Source organism: Mustela nivalis (assembly GCF_964662115.1).
Source record: "Mustela nivalis genome assembly, chromosome: 7".
NCBI classification, from domain to species: domain Eukaryota; kingdom Metazoa; phylum Chordata; class Mammalia; order Carnivora; family Mustelidae; genus Mustela; species Mustela nivalis.
The window spans coordinates 129,206,329-129,232,864 of record NC_139026.1 but is presented as its reverse complement, the minus strand read 5'-3'; the positions used below and the strand labels follow the sequence as shown (position 1 = coordinate 129,232,864).

The 26,536-nt window shown below is 39.1% G+C and overlaps 1 protein-coding gene and 1 long non-coding RNA gene across 4 annotated transcripts in view; one reads left to right on the top strand and one right to left on the bottom strand.

Moving 5' to 3' along the window:
• Positions 1-1,316: 1,316 nt before the first annotated feature.
• The window catches only part of PLXDC2 (plexin domain containing 2), a 490,615-nt gene continuing 465,395 nt past the window's right edge, over positions 1,317-26,536 (bottom strand). For all 3 annotated transcript variants that reach the window (XM_082742067.1, XM_082742069.1, XM_082742068.1), the window contains one exon: positions 1,317-11,624. In XM_082742067.1, the coding sequence (XP_082598193.1) occupies positions 11,508-11,624 (117 nt within the window). In that variant the 3' untranslated portion in view covers positions 1,317-11,507. The remainder of the gene's footprint in view (positions 11,625-26,536) is intronic.
• Positions 10,501-15,026, top strand: LOC309870051. Its single transcript, XR_014314453.1, has 2 exons — positions 10,501-10,554; positions 13,075-15,026. It is a non-coding gene; the product is annotated as an uncharacterized lncRNA (long non-coding RNA).

Here is a 26,536-nt window from a genome sequence, read left to right as displayed (position 1 = left end):
CTTCTGCCCGCACCCCCACCCCCCGTGCCTGGGACTGCAGTATACTGCGGAAATAGTTCTATTCTGGGACCTAAAATACTTAATTTGCCTATTTGTGTAGATGTTTGCCTCCCCCACAAGGCTGTGGACTAATTAAAAGCAGGGATGTTGGTTTTTGTTTGTTTGTTTGTTTTGGTAGCTCTGAATCAAGCCACTGCATAGCATAGATTAGACATTAACAAATATTTGTTAAGATCAACTGAGGCGGAAAATTTCCCAACTGCCTGTCAGAAGGCTTAGATTCTGGAAAGAATGGTTTGGAATAAGGATCTCTAAGGAGAAAACCTGCTCTCTCGAGTTATAAGCGATATGTATCTATAGCTAATTTAAATGCTGTATGATCATCAGGAGCATTTTTTCTTTAACATTTTTACTTTCCAAGAAAATGGCACACTATAAACACCGGTTTAGATGTTTTTCTCTTATTAGGGAAAGTTGCGTGATTTGCACGAGTAATTTTTCCCTTTTGGCAACCTATAGCCAATTTACACCACTTAAAATCGCAGTTCTGAATTTACTCCATGTTATCAAAGCTTCATCGATATAGCCCAAAAGACCCATACAGAGGTAAGGCTTGAAAAACCATTATTGAATTGCCCTGAGCAATGGCTCGAGAAATGCCCGGGACTGACTGGGAGCCCCCACAGCAGCTTCCAGCATTTGCTTCCCAGGCCTGGGTTCAGGCCGGTGCACACCTGGGGTTGTGCAAAGGATGGTCCAGGAATGATGGGTGACAAACCAGGGAAAGGATCTTTGGAGCTCAGAACATTTCTCTTCAGATATTCTGCATAAATTAGTTGGGGCGCACATTCAAAAGCCCCTGGAGCGAGAGGTACCATCATTTCTAGTTCAGAACAAGGGGGATGGAATAAGAGAGAACCTTCAGTAATACATTTGGAAAACCACTGGAGCTCCCAAACGAAGACTAGTGACAAGGTCAGGAGCTCAGTGGAAGCACCTTGACTGATTCTAGCACTTAGAGTTCAACAGGCAGCTAGGTCCCACCTGTCTATCTAGAAATCAACCAGGGCCTCTGTACTTTGAAGGGCAGAGGCAGGAACCAAGCCTCCACCCAGCTGCGAACTATGATGTTCTAGGTCCTTCCTTTTCTCCAGCTTGCTCTAGCTGGTATCAAGGCAGGTTAGAATCAAGAGGATTTTCTACCTTGTCCTTAGCCCGTGCCTCTGGACACAGCAAAATTTCTTCTGTAAGTAAAATGTTCCAAAACTAGTAGTGGAAATGAAACATAAGTACGTTGAAAGACCAGGATAAAAGTATTTAAGAAATTAAAACAAAATGATCATTTATTGTTTTTAATATGTAGTCAAATATGACAGCAGTATTACACAAATTGTTCCCTTCTCCCCTTCTAAAATCCCCAATTTGTTGACTCCAACTGTAAGTGAAAAACAGAGTTTAATTCTGAAAATAGCAATCAACAGAGACAACACAGATAACATTTGGTCACCACCAGCTTCCAGACCTTTTTAAGATGAACTGTGTCACCATGGCCATCGATACACCGGCTTTCTTACAAAATTTTTACTAGGAAAAAAAAATGAAGATTTCCCACATACTGTAAGCAGAACCAGAGTTGCAGAAAAACTTAGTTTAAGTAGCTGTGTGAGGAAAACATTAATGACTTATTGCAATCATAATGATCCCCAGGTAAAATAGATGGCAAATTAATGAACTCTAAGGAAATACATTCAAACTTAGATAATTAATCTTACAGTGATAATAATCAGGAAGCTTGCAGAAGTACAGAGCATCTGAGTTCTTGAATTTAAACCATCGGTTTCAGTAAAGGTCACACCTCGTCTGCTATCAGACACCATTAGTGCAAATTCATGTACAATCATTCTACATTTGCAGGTTCAGGTACGTCAAGCGTGAGGTCATCAGGAAGTATGTGTACGTTATTCGGCCATGGAAGAATGTAGGCTCAGAATGTCTCACTGACATGGCAGAGGAAATAGGAAAGACGCCCAGAGACTGGAGTAAATTTAAAGTGCTCAGTTTTCCAAACCCTGGATTAAAGCAAAATTCTGGAAAACCTCTGCAAGATTCACCTTCACCTGAAAGACACGTCCTCGATGTGAGTATGGGGCTTTGGAAAAACAGTGAGAAACAAACTTGCCATGTGCTGTGCTCTCCCACGCAGTCTTTCCTTTTGTAGGGGCTGACTGGGTTTAGAGGGTCAGATTTCCCCCAGTGTTCTCTTTCAGGAGCACAACAGTGAGCCTTGTGATTCTGACAAAGGGTACAATTCTACCCACTTCAAAATGCATTTAAAAATATTCCCTGCGCTGGTGCAACTGGCATAAAACGCAGACAGCCCCCCGGGTGCCTAGCTTCTTCTCTTTTCACACTTCAACATTGCAGATGACTACAAGCAGAATTACCAGAAACAGTAGTAAATTCCTGGCATTGGAAGTTCCCATGATCCCAGCTGGCATGCAAAAAAGGCTGTCTCTTTTTTTCCCCCTGAAAATAATGTACTTCCCAGGCACTGTCCAAATGTCTCAAATGAGGCCAATGAGAGATTTGTTTTGACCAGCCTATGAAAAGACTTTCCCCTTCTCAGCTAGGGCTCTGAGAGTGAGCTACAATGTACACAAAATGTCTGTGTCTAAAGAACCTTATTTCATTGCCCTAAAATGATTTTAACAGGTCTCAGCAAGGAAAGCTCTGACTTCACTTTGAGGGTATTTTCAGAGTAGTCTAGTGGAGGACACTGAATTTGGGTTTTTATTTCTCTGCTATAAATATGACAGTCTGAGCGTGTTTTTGTTCAAACCACCTTAAAAATGGTTGCTTGGACTTGACTATGTGTCTAGTTGATAGTACAAGAAGGTCCCGAGATGGTCAAACATCACACAGATTCAGCTCTGGGTTCACAGGTGAAAGTATCCTCTCTTCTCCTTCCCTCAGGAAAATTTATTTTCTTTTTAGTGCATTTTATTGCCTCTGTGTGGTTGGCTATCTCATGTTCTCTGGCACAAGGGAACAAAAGAACATGACTTGTAAGTCAGATGGAACTGAATGGAAATGCCTCTTTTTGGCCCTTAATTGACTGTAAGTAACCCAGTTTCCGAGAGCAGGGGCCTTCATGATTTTAGGATTGTGCCATAGAAGAAGTACAGGTGGATGATGGTTGAGTTTCAGATTAATTGGAGACATCCCTGACTTTCTGTATATGACCTGTGTTCTAGGCTAATGGGCAAGATCTGTGCTCCAGTGTCTGAATGTCTGAATGACCTAATTATGAGCTGATCTTTGTCTACTATTGATCTGTACATTGCTCTGAAGAAGGTGAAACTTTTGCTCGATAGCATACGTCAATCTTTAATTTTCTTGTGGCTCATATTCACCCACCCACTCCTATGTTTATACCTCTCCCCACATAGCAAACTTCTAAAATAGGTTTCATGCTACGTATCTATGCAACAGGCACAAAGGTTTATAGCTGCATCATCAGTAAGTGATATTTTGGTCATGAAAATATTGTTTTTGTAATGCTAGGGAAGAGAGAGACTCTTTTTTTAAAAAAATAACATATCATTGGGAATGAGAGAAATCATAGAGATTTTCAACCAGAATCAAAACAAATATATCACTATCTGCCAGTTTAAAAATTTTTGCTTTATTCCATTAGATTTTTTTTCATAATCCTCAAATGTTAGTAAATTTTAGAAATTAGAAAAAGATGAGGACCAGTATATGATTTATATTATTCCCCATCCCCAGTCTTATATTCTGGATTTAAAATCATAGAATCTTTTATTTAGTGTCAACAGTGATCTGGAAATTCACTTATAATAACGAGTTTTGAGCATTTATTTCTCTAGACATAATTCAGTCATTCATAATAAATGCACTACTGAGAAGTCAAAGATGATGTACTTCATAAACGTGTCGGGGAGAAGTGATTCAAGAAATTATGCGATTTTACTTGAATAATTACTATCATACAAAAATTACCATCTTCTTTGGAATCATCACTGGGAGAGCAGTGGCAGTTGGATGGTTTAAAAGTTATGTCCAGTTACAAGCAGGCAGATGCATTCCAATTTCCGCCGAAATTAGAAGATCAGCTTAATCAAAATGTTATGTGACATCAAACTGTCTGATAGGACCATGGTAGAGAAGACACACTGAGGGTCTCCTCGGCTGAAGCTTTCTGGTTTCTAGGATTGTCTTTCAACAGTGCTTTCTGTGTGAGCTCCTCAATATTCTTTAGGCTTTGTAATCAAGGCTTTCCATTGTGTCGGCATAGTAGCAACTTGTAGTAAATGGTTATGATGCTCCCAAAGTCTGGTTAGCAAAGGGATTAAGGGGAGGCCCGATATTCCAGTTGAGGGTTTGCTGTTATTTCTAGGAATATATTCTTGAGTGGCTCTCTTTGTAAAACTCCACCAAGCTTTCCAACTGGTGCAGTATAGAAACAAGTGTGACTCACTTGATGCACAGTTAACCCCAGAAAATCACTGATCTAACAGGAGAACTGACATAAGGCACATCAAATCATTAGGAACTTGGGCTTGACAGATTTCAATATCACCACTCAGAAATTTCCAATTTTCAATAGCTCAAGATGGTAATTTTTTATTCTAGAGGGACCATAAAAAAAAACCAGGTATAGAAATAGAAATAACAGAATATCAGACATAGAAAGCTCATTCCAGATATACTTAAAATTCAATGTACCAAACTTCAACTTCTATGTGCATGTTGAAGGCAAAGATGAAGGACCAAGATTTGGAGCTGTGTGATATGACAGATAGGAAACTCCTCAAAACAGAGCCTGTGATACTGAAGTTGTATGACCCCGAGTCCCTACACTGAAGCTAACGTCACAGCATCTACTATTATAGCAGCAAAACGTAATTACCCAACAGCCTTATCTCTTGCTATGAAAAAAACCAATTTCCAAGTTTCCAGAGATAACCAATCTTCTGATTTTCTCTCAATAAATTTGTTAACCTGAGAGATGGGGAAATAGGTAAGGATGATGTTGGCTTGTAACTGAAGTAGTGACTTTTACGTCCTTTCTAATTCAAACAGTTTATGATTCCAAGTCTTACTATAAATAAAAAAAACAAAAAACGAACTACCCTAAAGTTTAAGTGACAAGTGAAAAAGAAACATTTCTTTTTATTTTTCTCCTGATATATTTTGCTTATTAGATAATTCGGCAGTTTTCCCAATCCCAATCTGGGGACATTTGGAAATATCTGGAGACCTCTTTAGTTGTCACTGTGTGTGTCTGTGTGTGTGTGAGTGTGAGAGAGAGAGAGAGAGAGAGCGAGAGCGTTACTGGCATAAAACCAACAGAAGATGCCTAGAAGCTCTCATATGTGCCCTATAACACATGGGGCTATTTCCACCCTACCCTCCCACCCCACAAAGAATTAGGGGACCCAAAATGTCAACAGTGCTGAGGTTGAGAATGGCTGAGGCAGTCTAATTAGCGACATGATGATCACACACACTTAAAGTGCAAATGCTTCTTTGATATATTGGTGTTTTTGGAATACCTGAAAACTATGATGTTGAACATTCAGAGAATACTGGCACAAGAAAGCGAATGGTCACATCTAGTCAGAAAAAGTTCAAGTGACCTGGGAAGTCCTCCTGGGTCGGGGACAACTTTGGATGAGTCACTTTTTGTTCTCATGAATGAAACTTACAAACCATTTAAAAATAGAGCAAACAGAACTGGTACCCAATGATATGTCATATTTCTGAAACATTCTTCAGGCAAATACCTGATAGTTCCCTATCTAAGGATAATAGACAATTGGAATTGGAAGTTGTATAGAGTAATATTGATCTGACCCTACTTGCGAAGTTGTGCTTGAGGATTCCATCATGTTACAATTATCATTCAATGTGCCTGATCTCTCACTGTTTGTATTTATCACTATACACCATAGGTCCAGCATGAGAACTTGGTTCCAGCAGGTGCTCAATAAATATTTAAGTAAACCGAGTGGCTGAATGAGTGAACAAATAAAGGGATGAATCAAAGTGCTCCACAAAAGGTAAAGTGCTTTATAAACACAACATAATATGAATAGGTAATGCCACAGACCTCATACTATTTGCTCAAAAAACCTTCCTATGGCAAAAAAGTTCAAATGGTTTAAAAAACAAAAATTGTGATTATATATGTTGTAAGAAAATATACTATGAAGATTCTTAGTTTTCAGATGAATTTGGGAAGAATTGAAACAAATGTATAATGATCTTAAATGACAAAAAATAGTGTTGCTGACAGATGACCACAGGTAGGTGTGAGAAGGGCATGCAAAACCAAATAAAGACACTGTAATGGCTAGAACTTGAAATCACTGTTTGTCATAAAGATGTTACTATTCTGGGGTGCCTGGGTGGTTCAGTGGGTTAAGCTGCTGCCTTTGGCTCAGGTCATGATCTCAGGGTCCTGGGATGGAGTCCTGCATCGGGCTCTCTGCTCAGCAAGGAGCCTGCTTCCCCCTCTCTCTCTGCCTGCCTTTCCGTCTGCTTGTGATCTCTCTCTGTCAAATAAATAAATGAAATCTTAAAAAAAAAAAAAGAGGGGCGCCTGGGTGGCTCAGTGGGTTAAAGCCTCTGCCTTCGGCTCAGGTCATGATCCCAGGGTCCTGGGATCAAGCCCCGCATTGGGCTGTCTGCTCCGCAGAGAGCCTGCTTCCTCCTCTCTCTCTCTCTCTGCCTGCCTCTCTGCCTACTTGTGATCTCTGTCTGTCAAATAAATAAATAAAATCTTTAAAAAAAAATTTAGGAAAAAAAAAGTTGAGATAAAACTTATATAAAAAAAATGGTACTATTCTTATGAACATGACAGAGGAAGATTGGTCCAAAGTTCTATATTATTCTATATTAAGAAGAGTCAATACTACAGATAAAGTTAGCCTTATTAAGACTGTGTCTTCTAAGCTACTTGGTTGGTCTTAAGTGATGAAGGGGTATAGGCAAGAAAAATGGTAACAGAAATTACCAGAAGGAAGTTTTAAGTTCAAGACCCAATTCTGACGCTGGAAAAATAACCATATCTTTCTGGGAGTCAGTTTTCTGATCTGTAACATGAAGAGCTTGGATTAGATGACTCGCCATGATTCTGGCATATGAATGTTGATACCAAAATATGGGGTGGGTTGGAAAAGTAAGAGCTAGAGTAATCTTTGGGAATTAGTAAAGCTTACTGTAATAAAATATCTGAAAAATGCCCGAAGAAATACCAAGCAAAATAACATTTCACAGGAGGAATAACCATAATGATAGGATCTATTTCTCATTTAGTCTTATTTAAATATTAATTTCTTATCATGGAAGGAAAGTTTCTCGAATCAAGGTCTGGATTCTGGCAAACGTTTTCTCAAATGGGCAACAGACACTTGAGGACATAACCAAGTTTACACTCCTGCAGGAAAGGTAATAATGTAAGAACTTTTGGCCGCAGAAACAAATAAATTATACTAATTACATTATGTATTATCTGCATATTAGTATAATCTAAAAGAATAGTAATCCTTTCATTTGCATTTGTAAACTTTTATAGTTTAGAAATTGAGTTCCATGTATTTTTGTATTTTTATATCTTAGTATAGTGGGCCTTTATATTTGTGTTGCAGAGATAAATATTTGAAATTATTTATGTTAGAGGTATTTCCTTCTAAAGAGAAGCCTCCTGGTCAGCCCCTGGGCTTGCCTTTGTTGTGAAGAGTTAACTGGGAAATTACAAGAAACTAGAGAGTCTAAGTGACTCTACACAATAAGGAATTGAACTAGAAGCAGCATAAACATAGGAACTCTGTCATGGTGGTGGAGTCAAAGTTGGGAGAGACATGACAGAGGGGAAATATTAAGAGAAAATATTAAGATGGGGGGAAATCGAGCAATTTCTCCTTTGGCATTTTCTCAAGAAAATTTTTTATTGATTTGTCTTTGAATGCTTTTAGGATTGATGGACTTTTCTTCCTCTGAAAGCAAATTTGTGCTGAGAGTGGACCAAGGCTGGACTTTATATGGGTTACAGTGATGGAAGGTTTTAAAAGCCTATACATCTGTACATTTAGTTAATCTGCATAATAATAACCTTGCAAAGAAGACAGAGCAAAAATATTTTTATTTTCCAAAATTGTAAATTGAGAGTCATGGAAGTTAAAGTGATTTTCCCAAGATAACGTAGTGGAGAGTCAAAGCTGTGTCAGCTGATATTCTTTTCATTAGAGCATGTTGCCTCTTTGAGATCAAAAACTCTTGGATATACCCAAGAACTACCAAATCTTCTCTTTTTCTTCCTTCTCCCTTTTGTTCAAGGACAGGGAATTGAAAGACCTCTACTCTACAGCCCTGTATAACAGAATTTTCTGCAATGACGGGAATGTGCTGTGTTGTCCAATATGGAAGCCAACAAGCCACAATGTGACTAGTGATTGAAGAACTCAGTGGCTTTTTAAAAAATTTAATTTTAATTAATTTTAATTTAAATAGCCAAATTTGGCTTGTGGAAAGGATACTGGATGGCACAACTCTAGAAGCTCCATGTGAGAGAGATCAGTAAATGCTCTAGGTATCTCAAACTAAAATAATAATGGAGGTAAACTGTACTTTATTATTTATCTTTAGTTTTCTGTTTGTTAGTCTATCTTAAAGTCTAAACACTTTAAAACCAAACTAACATTGTGGTCAGTGCCATCTGGTTGGCTTAAGACATTTTTCTTGACCTTTATACCAAATGTTATTTCCTCTGTAGCACTGTGTATCAGATTTTTTCAGAAGTCTGTATGTGTTCTTTTGCTATTCTTAATTTTTAAAACTGTTATTCTCTACTATGTTCATAGTATTTAAGTAATGAACAGATGTACCCTTTCTAATATGTAATGTATGTAAAGTCCAAAGCATCAATGTCCATTCCGAATTTCTAGAAACAAGATGTACATTTGCTCCTCCTTTGCAGTAAATGGCCACCAGGAACAAATGAGAAATATAAAACAGAATAAAAATTTCATGAAAAAAAAAAAAAGGGATTAGCCAGCCTTTCCCCTTACCACTAAAAGATTCATAGACAGCAGAAACTTTTTACCACCTTTGACTCCTACTTTCATTAGGAAGGGTTCTCACACTTCCAAAAAGTTTTCCCCATTTCTAGGTGCTTTTAGTTCACTGAACAATTCAATTTTATGTCTTTCTTGTTTATTCATTTCCAGAATTGCCAATTCTTTTAATAGAAAATGGAAGATGAGCTCTGAAGAAAGAAAGACAACATTACAACTTCAAAGAATTGTGTAAGGAGTTGGATATATACATAAGATTTATATAGCTGTCAATCTACTGCTATTGGAAGCCACACCTATCACAAGAGCTAGTGGAAGAAGCGTCATCTTATCCTAAAAGGAATCGTCTATGTGTTCTTTATGTCTTTGTAGAATACCAGTTGCACCAGTTACATTGGCAAGTCATTTGGTTATTGCTAATCTGACCAAACCTACTCCACAAGAAATAAGTTGGGATACTTCATACAAACTGGATGCAGATACAGCAGAGAGATTGTCATCACATCCTTCAATCGCCTTGTCAGGTTTTTTCTTTTTTTTTTTTTGTCCTTTTTTGATATTATTAACTAAGTAGGTTAGGAAAAAATTACTAACCTCATCAGGTATTTAAAAATGTAAAGCAAAATATATTTGATGGAAGACGGCACTAGTTTATGTCAGACGACTGTGAAGATAAAATCGGATACTGTTTGTAGACCGATGGTGTGCTGTGCGAACACTGTATACAGATGCTGAGCTGTTAGTAAAGAGCTGCTTATGAGACATCTCTGCTGCTTGATACCTGAATCTGCAAATGTTGGACACCGTCCCCTAGAAGAATCTACAGAGTCTTGGCACAGGATGTCAGTTTCGTGGGTCGAGATGTTGCGGAATTGTACACACAGGACCTGAATTTAAACGCTGGGAGCTCAGTGTACATATTAACCACTTTCCTCCTCAAGCGATGCCTTTGCTTTCCTCATTCGTGGAGAAGTTTTGAAATCTGGATTATGATCATCGGGGCAAAATGTCAACTCCATCTAAAGAGCATTTTGCACCTGCATTATTTAGCCAGGGAGGGAAGGGTTTTATAGGAATGAAAAAGCGGCTCAACTAGGCAGGAGAACGATCGGCACTGCGACTAATTGAACCACTTTTGCTAAGTGACATAAAAATATTCTAATATTAAGGATTATTTTACAACTCTATGGAAGTATGCAGTAACGCGTTTTGCGTTTGTTTTTGTCTTGATGACAAACGCACTCTGAGTCACAAGAGCCTGCCTTGTGTTAGTTATAAACAAAAATATATTTATATATATATTTATGTAACTACTATGTGCTTTAAAGAAAATTACTGTATGATTCAGCAGGGTTCTTTCATTCCTTTTTATCACCAGGGATATGCCGACTTGAATGGTTTCGTAGACAGGAATCAACAATGGCATGGGTCTGAAGTCCTGAAACAGCACAAAGTAAGGAGGAAAAAAACCAAAAACCCAACCCCCTCCCCCCCGCCAATATGTTTAGAATCCCTTAATGTTTTTGCTTCCAAAATGATGAAGGGACTCTTGGTATTGTTTCCTTCAGCCAAGAGCAACTGTGGCTTCATAGGATTTGATAGTTGGGAAAACGTAGGCAATGTATCTTAAAAACCAAATGAAGTGTTTTATTCCGAGGCAGGAGAACCGAAAATCTCCTGTGCCACTCCCTCTCTCCTAACCCTTAGCCGAGGGCTTGGCAGCCACAGAAAGGGCAGCGCATAGAAAGGACACTCATTAACAAGGGAGAGGTAGGCACAGATAAAAGATTCATTCTGCAAAATAATGAACTTGTCCGAACAAGTGGATCTAGACCAGAAAAACAAAATCCTTTTGCCACATGTCTGGTGGAAAGATAGAAAAACCTCTTATTTTAGGTTTGTTTTTTGCTCCACAAGCTGTTTCTCTTAGCAATCTTGAAACATTCATCATTGCTCTTTTGAGAGGAAGGGTTCAGGCTTTGGAACACAGTTATCTTTGAGACATCAGAGAAGAATATTTGAACCAAAGGTAGAGATCCCTCATGAACTAAAGCTTTATTATTATTGTCTTTTTCTCTATCCCTTTGCAACCCTGCACCTAAGCCAACAGCACTGTCATCTTGTACTTCTGGTAAGTCCACAGGAGATGTTCTGAGTGAACTATAAAATGTCATTCCACTAGGGAATTCTGTGTTCAATGGTCAGTGGTACCTTGTATAGGGTTTAGTTTTTCTTTTACCTTTCCAGGGCTGGGCTTGTCCAGAAATCTCAACTCCTTTAGGCTATAGCAGCTTAGGGCTCCTGTGTATGTGTGTGTGTGGTGTGTGTGCGCATCTTAAAGATATAGGCAAATTTTTAGTCTTAACACCTGTAAGCCAGCACTGGTGCTGTTCTGTCCTAGAAATTTTAGCACTGCTCTGAGACAATGAAACCTTCTTTCTCTCCAACTGGTTCAACTTCAGCATAGGCAGGATGACCCGAACCTCTTCGAAACTTCATCGCAGGCCATCTGCTTGGGCGTCTCTGAAACAGAAAATGCAAAAATAATGACTGCCAGGGTGACGGTCATATAATTAAAGAACATATCTGCCTTCATCTACTTGTTTGGAAGAGAGAGTGAGTGTGAGTGGTGGTGGCGGGGGGTGGGTGGCAAGGCACAGGGAGAGGGAAAGGGAATTCTCCAGCAGACTCTGTGCGAAGGGAGGAGCCCGATATGGGGCTGGATCCCATGACCTTGAGATCATGACCTGAGCCAAAACCAAGAGTCCATTGCCCAACCCACTGAGCTACCCAGGTCTCATGGTATTTCCCAAATATTTTAGATTAACTTCCGAATTAAATTTAGTAATACATTATCCCACATTGCTACCACAGGTGGAATTACCCATGCTCAAAGCTCCACGTTTGCATCTTCATTATGGCCTTATTAGCCCCTCTCTGGCGACAGTCTGTTTGCTGGAGCTGCCCCATAGGAGCGAGAGCTTCTCAAAGTCACAGTTTGTGCCTTTTGCAAAATACTTTTGTCTAAAAGATTCTGTAAGTGTCTAACTTGGAAAAAATGAATTTAGTAAAAAATAAGTCTTCTGAATATATAGCCACTGACATTTCCTCTTCTCTAGAAAATCAATCACCTCATTTTATTTATTAATTAACTCAAAAGCAAAAGGCCATACAATTCTGTACAGTTCTTAGAAGTCTGTCTCAAATCAGGTGCTATACCTTTTAGTAAACACACTGAAAGAAAATCATTTACTATCTTAAGAAATTATTTATTAAGCTGAGGCTTACCATAGAGGACTTTTTTGCACTTGAAAATGAACAGATATCATGCCCTGAAAACTGAACTGAACATCAGAGGGCAGAGGCAATCTCCAGCCTAGGAACTAAATAATGGCACAAGGAGATATTGGGTCCTAAAATATAGGTTATTCATTCTGACAAAAGGCGCACCCTTCTCCCCAGCACTCTGGCCATCAGACAAACCTTCTGTGATTTATAAATACAAGTGCTGATATGAATTACTAAGTTACAGCAGCAAGAGACACGAAAACGCATTTCATGGCTCCAGGGACACTAGAAACTATTGTTTCATTGATCAGAGTCTCTGCAGTTCTGGAGTAGATGAGACAATGAGTGCTGAAGGACGTTTCTTTCTAACTGAAGTTTATTTCTGTCGAAAGAATTTTAATGGGCAAAATGTTAAATATTAGTGTAGAGATCCTGGTGTTGGGCAGCTTTCTAGATTTGCTAATTCCATTCCACAGGCAATGATTAATGGGCGTAGAAGAGTTTTCACATCAGGTAGGAATGAGTATGAGCTCTGCTTTCTGGGACAATATCTACTGAGTCAATTACATTCTGCCTATTAATAATATTATTTATGCCTGTATAATATGATGTGGTCAGAATGCTTTATATTCATTAGTTAAGTCCCATGGTGTATGTGAGAAACTGAATTATCCTTATTTTCCAGGAAATTAAGTTAAAACAAAGAGAGGGCTAAATAGCAAATAGTGTGTCTTTGGTGGAACTAAAGCTCATCATGGATGGAAATACACTGACCATGTTTAGGGAGCAGGACACTATAACGCATGATCATTCCTGTCAGTGGAAAAAGGCCGGACTGCCACTGTGCTCACTATTTAGAACTTCCACTTCGGTTTCAGTTACTTCTCATTTGGACTTTTGAAGGCAGAGCTGCCCTAGTCCTTCTCTGAGTCAAGTAGCGCCACCAAATCTTTGCACTGAATCTCCACCTTGCCTGTCGTCCAGCTGGCAAGTATGGCCCTGGGAAGTAGCCCTAACTGACAACGCAGCACATAAAGACATGGTGCTGTCAGGGACTTAAAAAGGTGCACAGATTATCATCGTAAGGGACAACAGGTGCTGCCGAGGATATGGTGAAAAGGGAAGCCTTATTCACTGTTGGTGGGAATGTAGATGAGTCCAGCGACTATGGGAAACATGTGGAGGCTCGTCCCAAAGTTAAAAACAGATCTGCTATATGATCCAGTAGTTCTAATTCTGGGCATATGCCCAAGGGAAATGAAAACGAATTTGCTGAGATCTTTGCACCCCCCCGTGTTTATCGCAGCATTAGACACAGCATTCTTCACAATAGCTAAGATGTGGAAACAACCCAAATGCCAATCAATGGATTAATGAATAAAAGAGCTGTACAATGGAAAGTTACTCAGCCATGAAAAAGGAGGATATTCTGCCATTTGCAACAATATGGCCGGACCTTGAGCATATTATACTAAGCGAGATAAGTCAGAGAAAGACAAGTACTATATGGTAGCACTTATATGTACAATCTAAAAGGTCAAACATGTTTTTTAAAAAAATGGTGGTTAACAGGAGATGGGGGCTGGAGGGATAAAATGAATGGTGTTTCAGGATATAGACACAAAATGAGTATTGAGCCACAGAGATCTAATGTACAGTATATTGAATATAGACAGTACTATAGTACAATAAGTATATAAAGTGATAATGTTGCAACCTTATTATATCAGTGTATCAAAGTAATGTGTGTATAACTTAAATTTATACAGGGTTACAGGTCAAATTTATCCAATTAAAGCATTTGTTTCAAATAAAAAGGAGCATAATTGATGAGAATGTTGCTGTTGCTGCTACATGTGAAAGTTGTATTTTATTAAGCTCTTAGCTGTATTTCATGTTTTATACCAGGCGCTTTACATATATAATCCCATTAAAATGCACAAGCCAATCATTTACATTTTGCACAAACCCATAAAGCTAACAAGTGGCAGAGCCAAGATTTAAAATGAGATCTACTTACTTCCAAAGTTAATTCTCCTTACTATAAAAATTGGTTCTTAAAATTCTGTGGTTTGTGTACGACTCTTGAAATTTGTGAACATGGTTCTAATTTTATTTCAGTCTTAAAAATACAACTAGCAACTTCAGTTATCTGTCAGTAAGTCAGAATTACTAACTAATAATTTTCTGTCTTAGATGAAAAATTGGCGGATTACTGGTAATGTTTATCATGGATTTTGTGAGCTCATAGCAGAGGTACTCAAAATAGAAAGTACAAAAATGTTGGGTAGTGAAGCTTTCTAACAAGATACAAATTTATTTTCTGAATTAACTGCATATCCTTAAGGAAAATATCTCTTGATTTATTACTACTTATTGTAGGAAAAAAAAATACCCCAAGATTTAAAATGACTAGAGACCTCGTCATTTACACATACTTTGGTTCAGCTATCAGTGGACATCACTCATATACATTTCTAGGAACATTAAATCACTGTATATACTGCTTTATAAATTCTTTTTTTTTTTTTTGCACTTAAGGACACAGTGAAAAAATTTATGAACTATCTCTGTACAAAATTATTTTAAATATCTTTTTTTTAAATGTCTTCATAATTAAATCGTGATTTATATAGATTCAGAGGTTTTTTTCCCCAATTTTTTGACAATATAAATAATTCTACAATGAATACCTTTGCTGATAACTTGATGGGAATATCTCCAGTCAGCTCCTTTTATAAACTCTCAGAGGTGGAATTAGTGGGCCAAAAGAGGACACACAAATTATTTACTAAACACTTGAAATTTCTAGTATGGTACCAGATGTTGTGTTGAAAGACACATGACCAAAAAAAGGTATAGAACGTGGTTTCCACATGGAAGATAAAACCATTTCTGGAGAAAGGGATTTTCAATGTAGATTGCAAAGGTGAGAAAATGCATTGAAGAATTAATATAGGTGTCAAAGATTCTAAAGACAAGTGAAGTAGAATAGGCATAATCTCACTACACAGTTATTCAACACTATGTTATTTGTGCAAAAGTAAAAAAAAAAAATTACCTCTTTAGATTTTGACTACATTAAAAGGGCATTACTTCCCCCATAATAATATCTTAAAATTTATTAAAAAATCTAACAAATACCATGCCCTGGGGTCTTAAGAATTTGATGTGATTTTATCCTCTTTAACAATTCCTTGATACCTCAATCTTAGCCCTAAAAATGCCGAAGAAAGAGTAATAACTTTACCCAAATTATGCTTCTTTTCTAAAATGCTTTCACATATCACAAATCAACTAATGATCTTAAATAAATCACTTTGGAGGAGGAGGGGCAAGATGGCAGGGAAATAGGAAAACCTGTTTCAACCGGTCCCCTAAAGTGAGCTACATATCTACCAGAACACTCTGAACACCCATGAAACCAGCCTGAGATGTAGGATTATACACTTCTGGATCTCTATGGGGGTTAGAAGATGCCAGTGGAGAGGTAAAGCAGAGTGGAGATGCTCAGACTGATATCAGAAGATAAACAGAAGGGGAAGGGAGCCACTGGAAAGTAATACCCCAATATGAAAGTGCCCTGTGGTTGGCGAGCAGCATTAACTTGGAGTCTGAATTAAAAAAAAAAAAAAGATCATTCAAAAAGAGCAAAAGATCTTAAGGGGCACCTGGTCACAGGTACGGGCCTACGCCCACGGACTGCTGGTGAACACACATGCCAGAGAGAGTGTGGTGGAGCCTTCAGTTCATGGTCCTTGAGCCCCCAGCTTTGCGCTGGGCACAGAGTCACCGCTCGGCTGGACGCATTCCTGCCTGCGTGTGGGAGAGTCTGGTGTGGGCGCCACTCGATGCTCTCTAGAACCTTTTGTGCTCTGCGTGCACTGTTCAGAGTGTACTCCCCGCCTGTGCCTGAGATAGCCTGGTGTGTGCATAGCTGGAGGTCTCTAGGACCCACCCAGGGAAGGGACACTCCCAGCCCACACAAGAGAGAACCCTTCGCGATCTCTGTCGGGATCCCTTGGTGGTGGCCTTCCAAGACCTGCTTGATAGTGGGGTCTGAGCACACCCTGAGTGGGCCTGGACCCCAGACAGCAGTCCCAGCAAAGGTAGCCACCAGAAGTGGGCTCCTTGGACCAATATCGCTTGTGGTTTTAGGGGCCGGGGTGCAGAGACAAGTGGGTGCTTTGGGCGACCCCTGAGACTGTGGCTAGGGCCGTGCACTGCCTGTGGGAGATGGACGGCTCAGCAGAGTTTGCAGAGTGGGAGTCTGTGTGTTTGGGACCACCCAGAGGGGAGCAGACTGTGGCTTCCCTCTGAGACAGAGGTCTGGGCACAGTTTGCTTTCCACTAAACCTCCAAAAAGCCGCAAAATACTGCCAAAGAACAAAACCTCTAGAGAGCAAAAGCCTGAAAAACTGCTTTCAACAGAGCCCAGCCCCTTCATAGGGAGTAGGAGGACTCAACCCAAGCAAGACTGACTGAAAAACATGAAGCAGGCACCTCTCCCAGAAAGCCAGCCAAAAAAACGAGAGGACAACCATCACAAGGTCCCCATAAAACTGTACAACCCCAAGATCAGGGGAAAAAAATACATTAAACTCACAGTATTGCCCTAAAACTATTTTATAGATACAACTATTTTTTTTAAAATTTGTTCTCATGATTCTTGTTATAATTTTTTTAACCTACTTACCATTACAACTAGAGGTTTAACACAACATATTCCATAATAAACTTTTAACTTGAACTTTTTGCATACATATACCTGTTTTTCTTTTTTCTTTTTAATATACATGTAGATACAAGCTTCAAGGTAATCCTTTTTCCCTAATCAATACTACCCTTATATAAAAACCAGTTTTAATCTCCCTTTATCTGAAAAGTTGAATCCTTTAACAAAGATATCCAGATATACCCAGGAAGAACTAAAATATCCTACCTTGCCCACACCGAGGATTTATAACCACCTTCCCATCTTTTCCTTCTGTCAGTGTTTCTGTGTATGTTTTGTTCTGGTATTATATAAATCTATTCTTGGGGTTCATTTTGGCTGGGTTCTTTTTTTTTTTTCCTTGTCATTTACTTCTGTCAGTCTCTTTGTCCATTTTTGTTTATATACCATATAAATCTTACTTTTGGAGCTCAATCTGGCTGAGTTTTCTCTCTCTCTCTCTCTCTCTCTTTTTTTTTTCTTTTTTTCTTTTTTTTTCTTTTTGGTGGTGACTTCCGATTGCTCTGAAGTATTCCAGGGTGCACCTTGCCTGGATCGTGGTTGATATATATATTCAGCTATACATCCCCTCAACCACTTCTCACCAAAATGACTAGAAGGAGGAACACCCAACAGAGGAAAAATTCAGAGACTGTGTCCTCTTCATCAGAACTATTGGATATGGACATAAACAGTATGTTGGAAGGGAATTCAGGGTAACAATTATTCAGGCAATGGCTAGGTTGGAGAAAACCATTAGTGACAACACAGAATCTCTAAAGGCAGAAGGGAGAGGCGACCTGGTAGAAGCTAAAAATGCTATCGATGAGATCCAATCTAATCTAAGTAACAGCTAGGGTAACTGAGGCAGAAGATAGAATTAGTGATTTAGAGGAGAAACTGATAGAGAAAAGGGATTAGGAGGAAGAGGAGGAGGAGGCCTAGAACAAACAGCTTAGAAGTCATGAAAACAGAAATAAGGAAATAAATGACGCCATGTAACATTTCAACATCAGAACTATTGGGATCCCTGAGGGGGTGGAGAAAGAGAGAAGACTAGAAGATATAGTTGAATAAATTGTGAATGAAAATTTTCCCAATCTGGAGACTAGAACAAGTGTTCGTGTCCTAGAGGCAGAAAGAACACCCACCAAAATCAAAGAATCTAAAAAGACATCAAGACACTTAATTGTGAAACTCATGGATCCTTATTTTATTTTTTTAAAGATTTTATTTGACAGGGAAAGAGGGAACACAAGCAGGGCGGGTGGGAGAGAGAGAAGCAGGCTTCCTGCCAAGCAGGGAGCCCAATGTGGGGCTCGATCCTAGGACCCTGGGATCTTGACCTGAGCTGAAGGCAGTCGCTTAACGACTGAGCCACCCAGGCACCCCTGGATCCTAATTTTAGACAAGAGTCTTTGAGGGCAGCTCGGGAGAAGAGATTCCTTAAGTACACCAGAATAACATCAGACCTGTCCACAGAAGGCTGGCAAGACATATTCGGGGCACTAAATGAAAAGAACATGCAACCAAGAATACTTTATCCAGCAAGGCTGACATTCAAAATGGATGGAGAGATAAAGAGCTTCCAAGACCAGCAAGGTTTAAAAGAGTATGTGACCATCAAGCTGGGACTACAAGAAATATTAAGGGGGGGAGTTCTATAAAAGAAGAAAGAGCCCAAGAGTGTCATAGAACAGAAATTTACAGAGACAATCTATAGAAACAAGGACTTCACAGGCAACATAATGTCGATAAAAATGTATCTTTCAATAATCACTTTCAAGCCTAAATGCTCTCATAAAACAGCACAGGGCTGCAGACTGGATAAAATGACAGGACCCATCCATATGTTGTCTACAAAAGACTCATTTTGAACTTAAGGATACATCCAGACTGAAAGTGAAGGGATGGAGAAGCATCTTTCATGCTGATGGGCCTCAAAAGAAAGCTGGGGCAGTGATTCTCATTTCAGATAAATTAGATTTTAAACTAAAGACTGTAGTCAGAGATAAAGAAGGACACTACATCATTCTTAAAGGGTCTATCTACCAAGAAGATCTAACAATTGTAAATATTTATGCCCCCAATATGGGAGTAGCCAACTACATAAGACAACTGTTAATCAAGATAGAATCATATTGATATGAATACATTAATAGTAGAGGATCTTAACATGCCACTCTCAGTAATAGATCATCCAAGAAGGAAATCAATAAAGAAACAAGAGCTTTGAATGACACATTGGACCAGATGGACCTCATAGATAAATATTCCACCCTAAAACAGCCGAATATTCATTCTTGAGCACATACGGAACTTTCTCCAGAACAGACAACATACTGGGTCACAAATCAGGGCTCAACCGATACCAAAAGGTTGAGATTATTCCCTATGTAGTCTCAGACCACAATGCTTTGAAACTGGAACTGAATCACAAGAAAAAGTTTGGAAGGAATTCCAACACTTGAAAGCTAAAGACCACCTTGCTTAAGAATGTTTAGATCAACCAGGAAATCAAAGAAGAACTTAAACAATTCATAGAAACCAATGAGAATATAAACAGATCAGTTCAAAACCTATGGGATATGGCAACGACGGTCCTAAGGGGGAATATATAGCTATTCAAGACTCCCTCAAAAAAGCTGAAAAATCTAGGATACACTAGCTCTCCTTACACCTTAAAGAACTGGAAAATCAACACCAAATTAAGCCAACCCCATGCAAAGAAGGGAAATAATCAAGATTAGAGCAGAGATCAATGAGATAGAAACTAGAGATACAGCAGAATACATCAATGAAACTAGAAGCTGGTTCTTTGAAAGAATCAATAAGATGGCTAAACACTGGCCAAAAGAAAAGGGAGAAGACCCAAATTAATAAAATTATGAATGAAAGGGAAGAGAGCATGCCTAACACCAAGGAAATGGAAGTAATCATCAGAAATTATTATCAACAGTTATATGCCAATAAGTTAAGCAACCTAGATGAAATGGATGCATTCCTGGAAACTTCCAAAACTGAATCAGGAAGAAACTGACAACCTGAATAGACCCATATTTAGTAACGAGATTGAAGCAGTGATCAAAAACCTCCCCCAAAACAAGAGCCCAGGACCTGATGGATTCCCTGGGGATTCTACCAAACATTTAAAGAAGAAATAATACCTATTCACCTGAAGCTGTTTCAAAAGATAGAAACAGAAGATAAATTCCCAGACTCACTCTATGAAGCCAGTATTATCCTGATCCCCAAACCAGGCAAAGACCCCATCAAGAAGGAGAATTTCAGACCAATATCCCTGATGAATTTGGATGCTAAGATTCTCAACAAGATCCTAGCTAATAGGATCCAACAGTACATTAAAAAGATTATCCACGGGGCGCCTGGGTGGCTCAGTGGGTTAAAGCCTCTGCCTTCGGCTCAGGTCATGATCCCAGGGTCCTGGGATCGAGCCCCACATCAGGCTCTTTGCTCAGCAGGGAGCCTGCTTCCTCCTCTCTCTCTCTGCCTGTCTCTCTGCCTCCTTGTGATCTCTGTCTGTCAAATAAATAAATAAAATCTTAAAAAAAAAAAAAAGATTATCCACCATGATCAGATGGGATTTATCCATGGGATGTAGGGGTGGTTCAACATTCACAAATCAATCAATGTGATAGAACAAATCAATAAAAGAAGAGAGAAGAACCACATGGTCCTCTCAATTGATCCAGAAAAAGCATTTGACAAGATACCGCATCTGTTCCAGATTAAAATGCTTTAAAGTATAGGGATAGAGGGAACATTCCTCAACTGCCTAAAATCTATGAAAGATCCACAGCAAATATCACTCTCAATGGGAAGAATCTGACAGTCTTCCCTTTGAGATCAGGAACACAACAAAGATGTCCACTCTCACCACTGTTGTTCAACATAGTACTAGAAGTCCTAGCAGCAGCATCAGAAAACAAAAAGAAATAAAAAGTATTCAAATTGGCAAAGAAGAAGTCAACCTCTTTCTCTTCGCAGATGACATGATACTTTATATGGAAAACCCAAAAGGCTCCAACCCCAAACTACTAGAACTCATACAACAATTAAGTAATGTGCCAGGGTACAAAATCAATGTACGGAAATCAGTTGCTTTCTTATAAACTAACAATGAAAATACAGAAAGGGAAATTAGAGAATTGATTCCATTTGCTATAGCACCAAGAACCATAAGATACCTGGGAATAAACCTAACTAATGAGGTAAAGGATCTGTACTTGAGGAACTACAGAACACCCATGAAAAAAACAAGAAGACACAAAAAGATGGAAGACCATTCCATGCTCATGGATCAGAAGAATAAACATTGCTAAAATGTCTGTACTGCCTAGAGCAGTCTATAATTTCAAAGCCATACCAATCAAAATTCCACTAGCATTTTTCAAAGAGCTGGAACAAATAATTCTAAAATTTGTAGGGAACCAGAAGAGACCCTGAATTGCTAAGGAATTGTTGAGAAAGAAAAACAAAATTGGGGGAATTATGTTGCCTGATTTCAAGCTTTACTACAAAGCTGTGACCACCAAGACAGCATGGTACTGGCAGAAAAACAGACATATAGATCAGTGAAACAGAGTAGAGAGCCCAGATATGGACCCACAACTCTATGGCCAAATAATCTTTGACAAAGCAGGAAAAAATATACAGTGGAAAAAAGTGTCTCCAATAAATGGTGCTGGGAAAATTGGACAGCAATATATAGAAGAATGAAGCTTGACCATTCTCTTACATCATACACAAAGATGAACTCGAAATGGATAAAAGACCTCAACTTGAGGCAGGAATCTATCAAAATTCTAGAGGAGAACATAGGCAGTAACCTCTTTGACATCGGCCATAGCAACTTCTTTCAAGACATGACTCCAAAGGCAAAGGAAACAAAAGCGAAAATGAACTTTTGGGACTTCACCAAGATCAAAAGCTTCTGTACAGCAAAGGAAACAGTCAACAAAACAAAGAGGCTACCCATGGAATGGGAGAAGATATTCACCAATGGCACTATGGACAAAGGGCTGATATCCAAGATCTATAAAGAACTCCTCAACCTCAACACTTGAAAGCAGATAATCATGTCAAAAAATGGGCAGAAGATATGAACAGACACTTCTCCAAAAAAGACATGCAGATGGCTAACAGATGCATGAATAAATGTTCATCATCATTAGCCATCAGGGAAATTCAAATCAAAACCACATTGAGTTACCATCTTACACCAGTAAGAATGGCCAAAGTTAACAGGACAGTAAACAACAAGTGTTTGAGAGGATGTGGAGAAAGAGGAACCCTCTCACACTGTTGGCGGGAATGCAAGTTGGTGCAGCCACTTAGGAAAACAGTGTGGAGATACCTTAGGAAATTAAAAATAGAGCTACCCACTCTGAAATTGTACTACCGGGTATTTACCGCAAAGATACAAATATAGTGAAAAGAAGGGCCATCTGTACCCCAATGTTCATAGCAGCAATGGCCATGGTCACTAAACTGTGGAAAGAGCCAAGATGCCCTTCAACAGAAGAATAGTTAAAGAAGATACGGTTCATATATACAATGTAGTATTATGCCTCCATCAGAAAGGATGAATACCCCACTTTTATATCAACATGGATGGGACTGGAAAAGATTATGCTGAGTGAAATAAGTCAAGCAGAGACAGTCAGTTATCATATGGTTTCACTTACTTGTGGAGTATAAGGAATAACATGGAAGACATTGGGAGAAGGAAAGGAGAAGGGACTTGGGGGAAATCAGAAGGGGAGACAAACCATGAGGGACTGTGGACTCTGAGAAACAAACTGAGGGTTTTGGAGGGGAGAGTGGTGGGTGGTTGGGTGAGCTTGGTGGTAGGTATTAAGGAGGGCACGAATTGCATGGAGCACTGGGTGTGATGCATAAACAATGAATCTTGGAACAGAGAAAAAATAAAATAAAGTTTTTTAAAAAATAAATCACTTTGTTTCCTCATGTGGAAATTAATATCTGAGGGTTTGTCCACTAACATTGTAGGATCCTTATACCTGCTTGCGTGAGATAATGGACTTTACCACTGGGGGGATGATAATGATCTGAAAAACTTTTCAAGTTCTTCTATCATTGTCCCTCTTGTCTCCCTCTGCTAACTTTAAGGATTTCTAGATTTACAGGAAATCTATACAAATTAGTTCTAACTGAAATTGCTTTTCTATATCAGTCCCCAGTTCAGAGATCTCATTATGAATGAAAAAAAAAAAAATGGAGCAGTTCTATGACCATAATGGAATCAGTGAAGATTTAGTTCTTATAGAAGAATCTTGAACATTGGCGGTAGAATATGAGGCATCCATCCAGAAGATAAGGATGTCTAGAAACTTGGGCATGATGTCTGGCTCTGCCACGGAGTGTGATGGTTCTCAACCTGGCATTTATACTTCTTTCTCGAGGCTTAAATATGTCCAAATCTGTGTTCTTTTTAGAATGGTTAATTCAAATTGTTAAAGAAACTGATAGGGGCCATGGGGTCACTTGCTAACAGAGCCGGATGTATGCTGAAAATTGAAAAATTCAAACCAGACTGTAATGTTAATTCATTACAGAGATTCAGGATGTAATGCCTTAAAACACTGCTGAGTGTAATGCGTGGGTGATCGCTAATTTCATTTCTGAGAATTATTTATGTGATTAATCACATTCAGAAGTATATGTTCACATAGATATGTTGGCACTGGGGTGGGCTGTGCAAACAGGTATTTTCCGTAATTACTCCTTCAGAACTATTAATTGAACAGTCATCCAGATCTGTCTCAGTGGTCTGTGGCAAGATAATTAGCTGAAATATCCACAAACAAACCTGCAGGGTACCCTCTGTTAGCAGTGTACACAAAACCACAGCTAGAGATTTCTCTGCAAGCTTGGAGAGCAGAGCAGAGAGGGTTTTTTGTGGGTTAGATGAGCCCTTGAAAGGAAATTATCAGGTGTGAGCATTAAAGGAAAGGGGTGAATTTTGAAATGCAAAGCCCAGCTAGAAGACACCAGTAGTGCATGATGGCACCTGACAAGCAGTTGTTCCAAAATTTCTGATGTTTTGTGCTGTTTCCTTCAGTGAATGGTGGGGGAGAGGGAAGAGGCTGGAATCATAAGGCTCAGACAGCATCATGGACCTGTCACTTCCCAGCACAGCACTTACGCTAAGTCATGTGTTTTCCTTGTTTCTCAGTTTTCCCATTTGGAAAATCGAATGATCTAGATTATTGTTTTTCAAATTCTTCTTTTTTAATTAAAAAAAAAATAGTTTAAGCCACGGACCCTTTGTTCCAGTGAAATATTACCTGGAAGCCTCAACAGGATTGAGGAGAGTAGGTTTCTCCTTGTGATGCTCACACACTCTCCCCGAGTCCTGGGACAACCTCTGGATCCCACACTATCTCAGAGCACATTCTGGCAACTCTAGAAACAAATCTGCTTTTCTCACACTTAGCTGTGTATAGAAATCACAAGGGATCTCGTTAAAATGCAGATTCTGATTCAGTAGGTCTGGAAGGAGGTCTGGAACTCTGCATTTCCAACAGGGTCCTAGGTGATACTGCTGCTGCTGGTCTACACAGCACAATTAAAAAAAATAATAATAAAAAAGTGAGTTTCTCGGTGACAGTATATACTTGGAAAAAAAATCAGCCAACATATAGTACATCATTAGTTTCAGATGTAGAGCTCAATAATTTATCAGTTACTCAACATATCACATGCCCTCCTAATGCCTGTCACTCAACTACCCCATTCCCTCACACCCACCTCCCCTCCAGCAACCCTGTTTGTTTCCTTTTTTTTTTTTAAAGATTTTTAAAATTTATTTGACAGATAGAGATCACAAGTAGGCAGAAGGCAGGCAGAGAGAGAGAGAGAGAGAGAGAGAGAGAGAGAGAGAGAGGAGGAAGCAGGCTCCCTGCTGAGCAGAGAGCGCAATGCAGGGCTCAATCCCAGAACCCTGGGATCATGACCTGAGCCCAAGGCAGAGGCTTTAACCCACTGAGTCACGCAGGTGCCCTCTCAGTTTGTTTCCTATAGTCAATAGTCTCTCATGGTTTGTCTCTCTCTCTATAACTTCCCATTCAGTTTCCCTCCCTTCCGCTATGATCCTCTGTGTTGTTTCTTATATTCCACATGAGTGAAACCATATGATAACTGTCTTTCTCTGATTGACTACTTTCACTCAGCATAATTCCCTCCAGTTCCATCCATGTTGATGCAAATGGAAAGTATTCATCCTTTCTGATGGCTGAGTAATATTCCATTGTATATATGAACCACATCTTTATCCATTCATCTGTCAATGGATATCAGCACTCTTTCCATAGTTTGACTACTGTGGACATTGCTGCTACGAACATTGGGGTGCATCTGACCCTTCGGATCACTACATCTGTATCTTTGGGGTAAATACCTAATAGTGCAATTACTGGGTCATAGGGAAGCTCTATTTTTAACTTGTTCAGGAACCTCCACACTGTTTTCCAGAGTGGCTGCTGCACCAGCTTGCATCCCCACCAACAGTATAGGAGGGGTCCCCTTTCACTGCATTCTCACCAACATCTGTTTCCTGACCGGTTAATCTTAGTCATTTTGACTGCTGTGAGGTGGCATCTTATCACACAGCACACTTTGAATAGGAAGTGTAATGATTCTCTACAGTGTCTTCAAACAGGAACATTCTTTAGAAGTAGGTAGTAGAAAAAATTTCCTCTTTGACCTTCCCTGTGACTCCAGTGGACCTTTGTGGGAACTGAACATGTGTTCAAACAACTGGGTCAATCTTTCCATATTTAGCTTTGATAAAACTGAACTGTCCAGAGGGAAGGGTTTTTTTTTCACTTTTTCATTACTTCTAAATACAAATTATTCTCTGTGCCTTTTATTTTGTGTTGAATATTATTTCAACATAAGTTAAGTTATAAATATCTGGGTTGCCAGATTTGGCAAATTAACATGCAAAACACCAGTTAAATTTGAGTTTCAGATAAACAGTGAATAATTTCTCAAAACTATACTTCATTGGACATACGTATACTAAAACATTTTTTTCTCACTTATTATTTGAAATAAAAATTTATCTAAGTGTCCTGTATTTTATTTGGCAACCCTAACCACAGGAAAACATAATGGCTTTGGGCCCTGGGCCAGTCAAATTTGCAATCTAATTAAAATATACTACTCCTATTTGTGGCTGTGACTCTTTGCATCAGGAATTGTAGGTCACTTTTTCCTTAAAAAGAGTAACTCAAATTGATTGGTTTGTCTTCTGGTGTGGTCAAGAATTCCAAGCAATAACTCTTGTGTCAAGCAAAGCCTGGGTGTTCTTTAACACATTTTTAACTCATCTTATTTTAATTGCTTTTCTCATGTGAGAGCTCTTTATCATCCCGCAGTTGTCTCT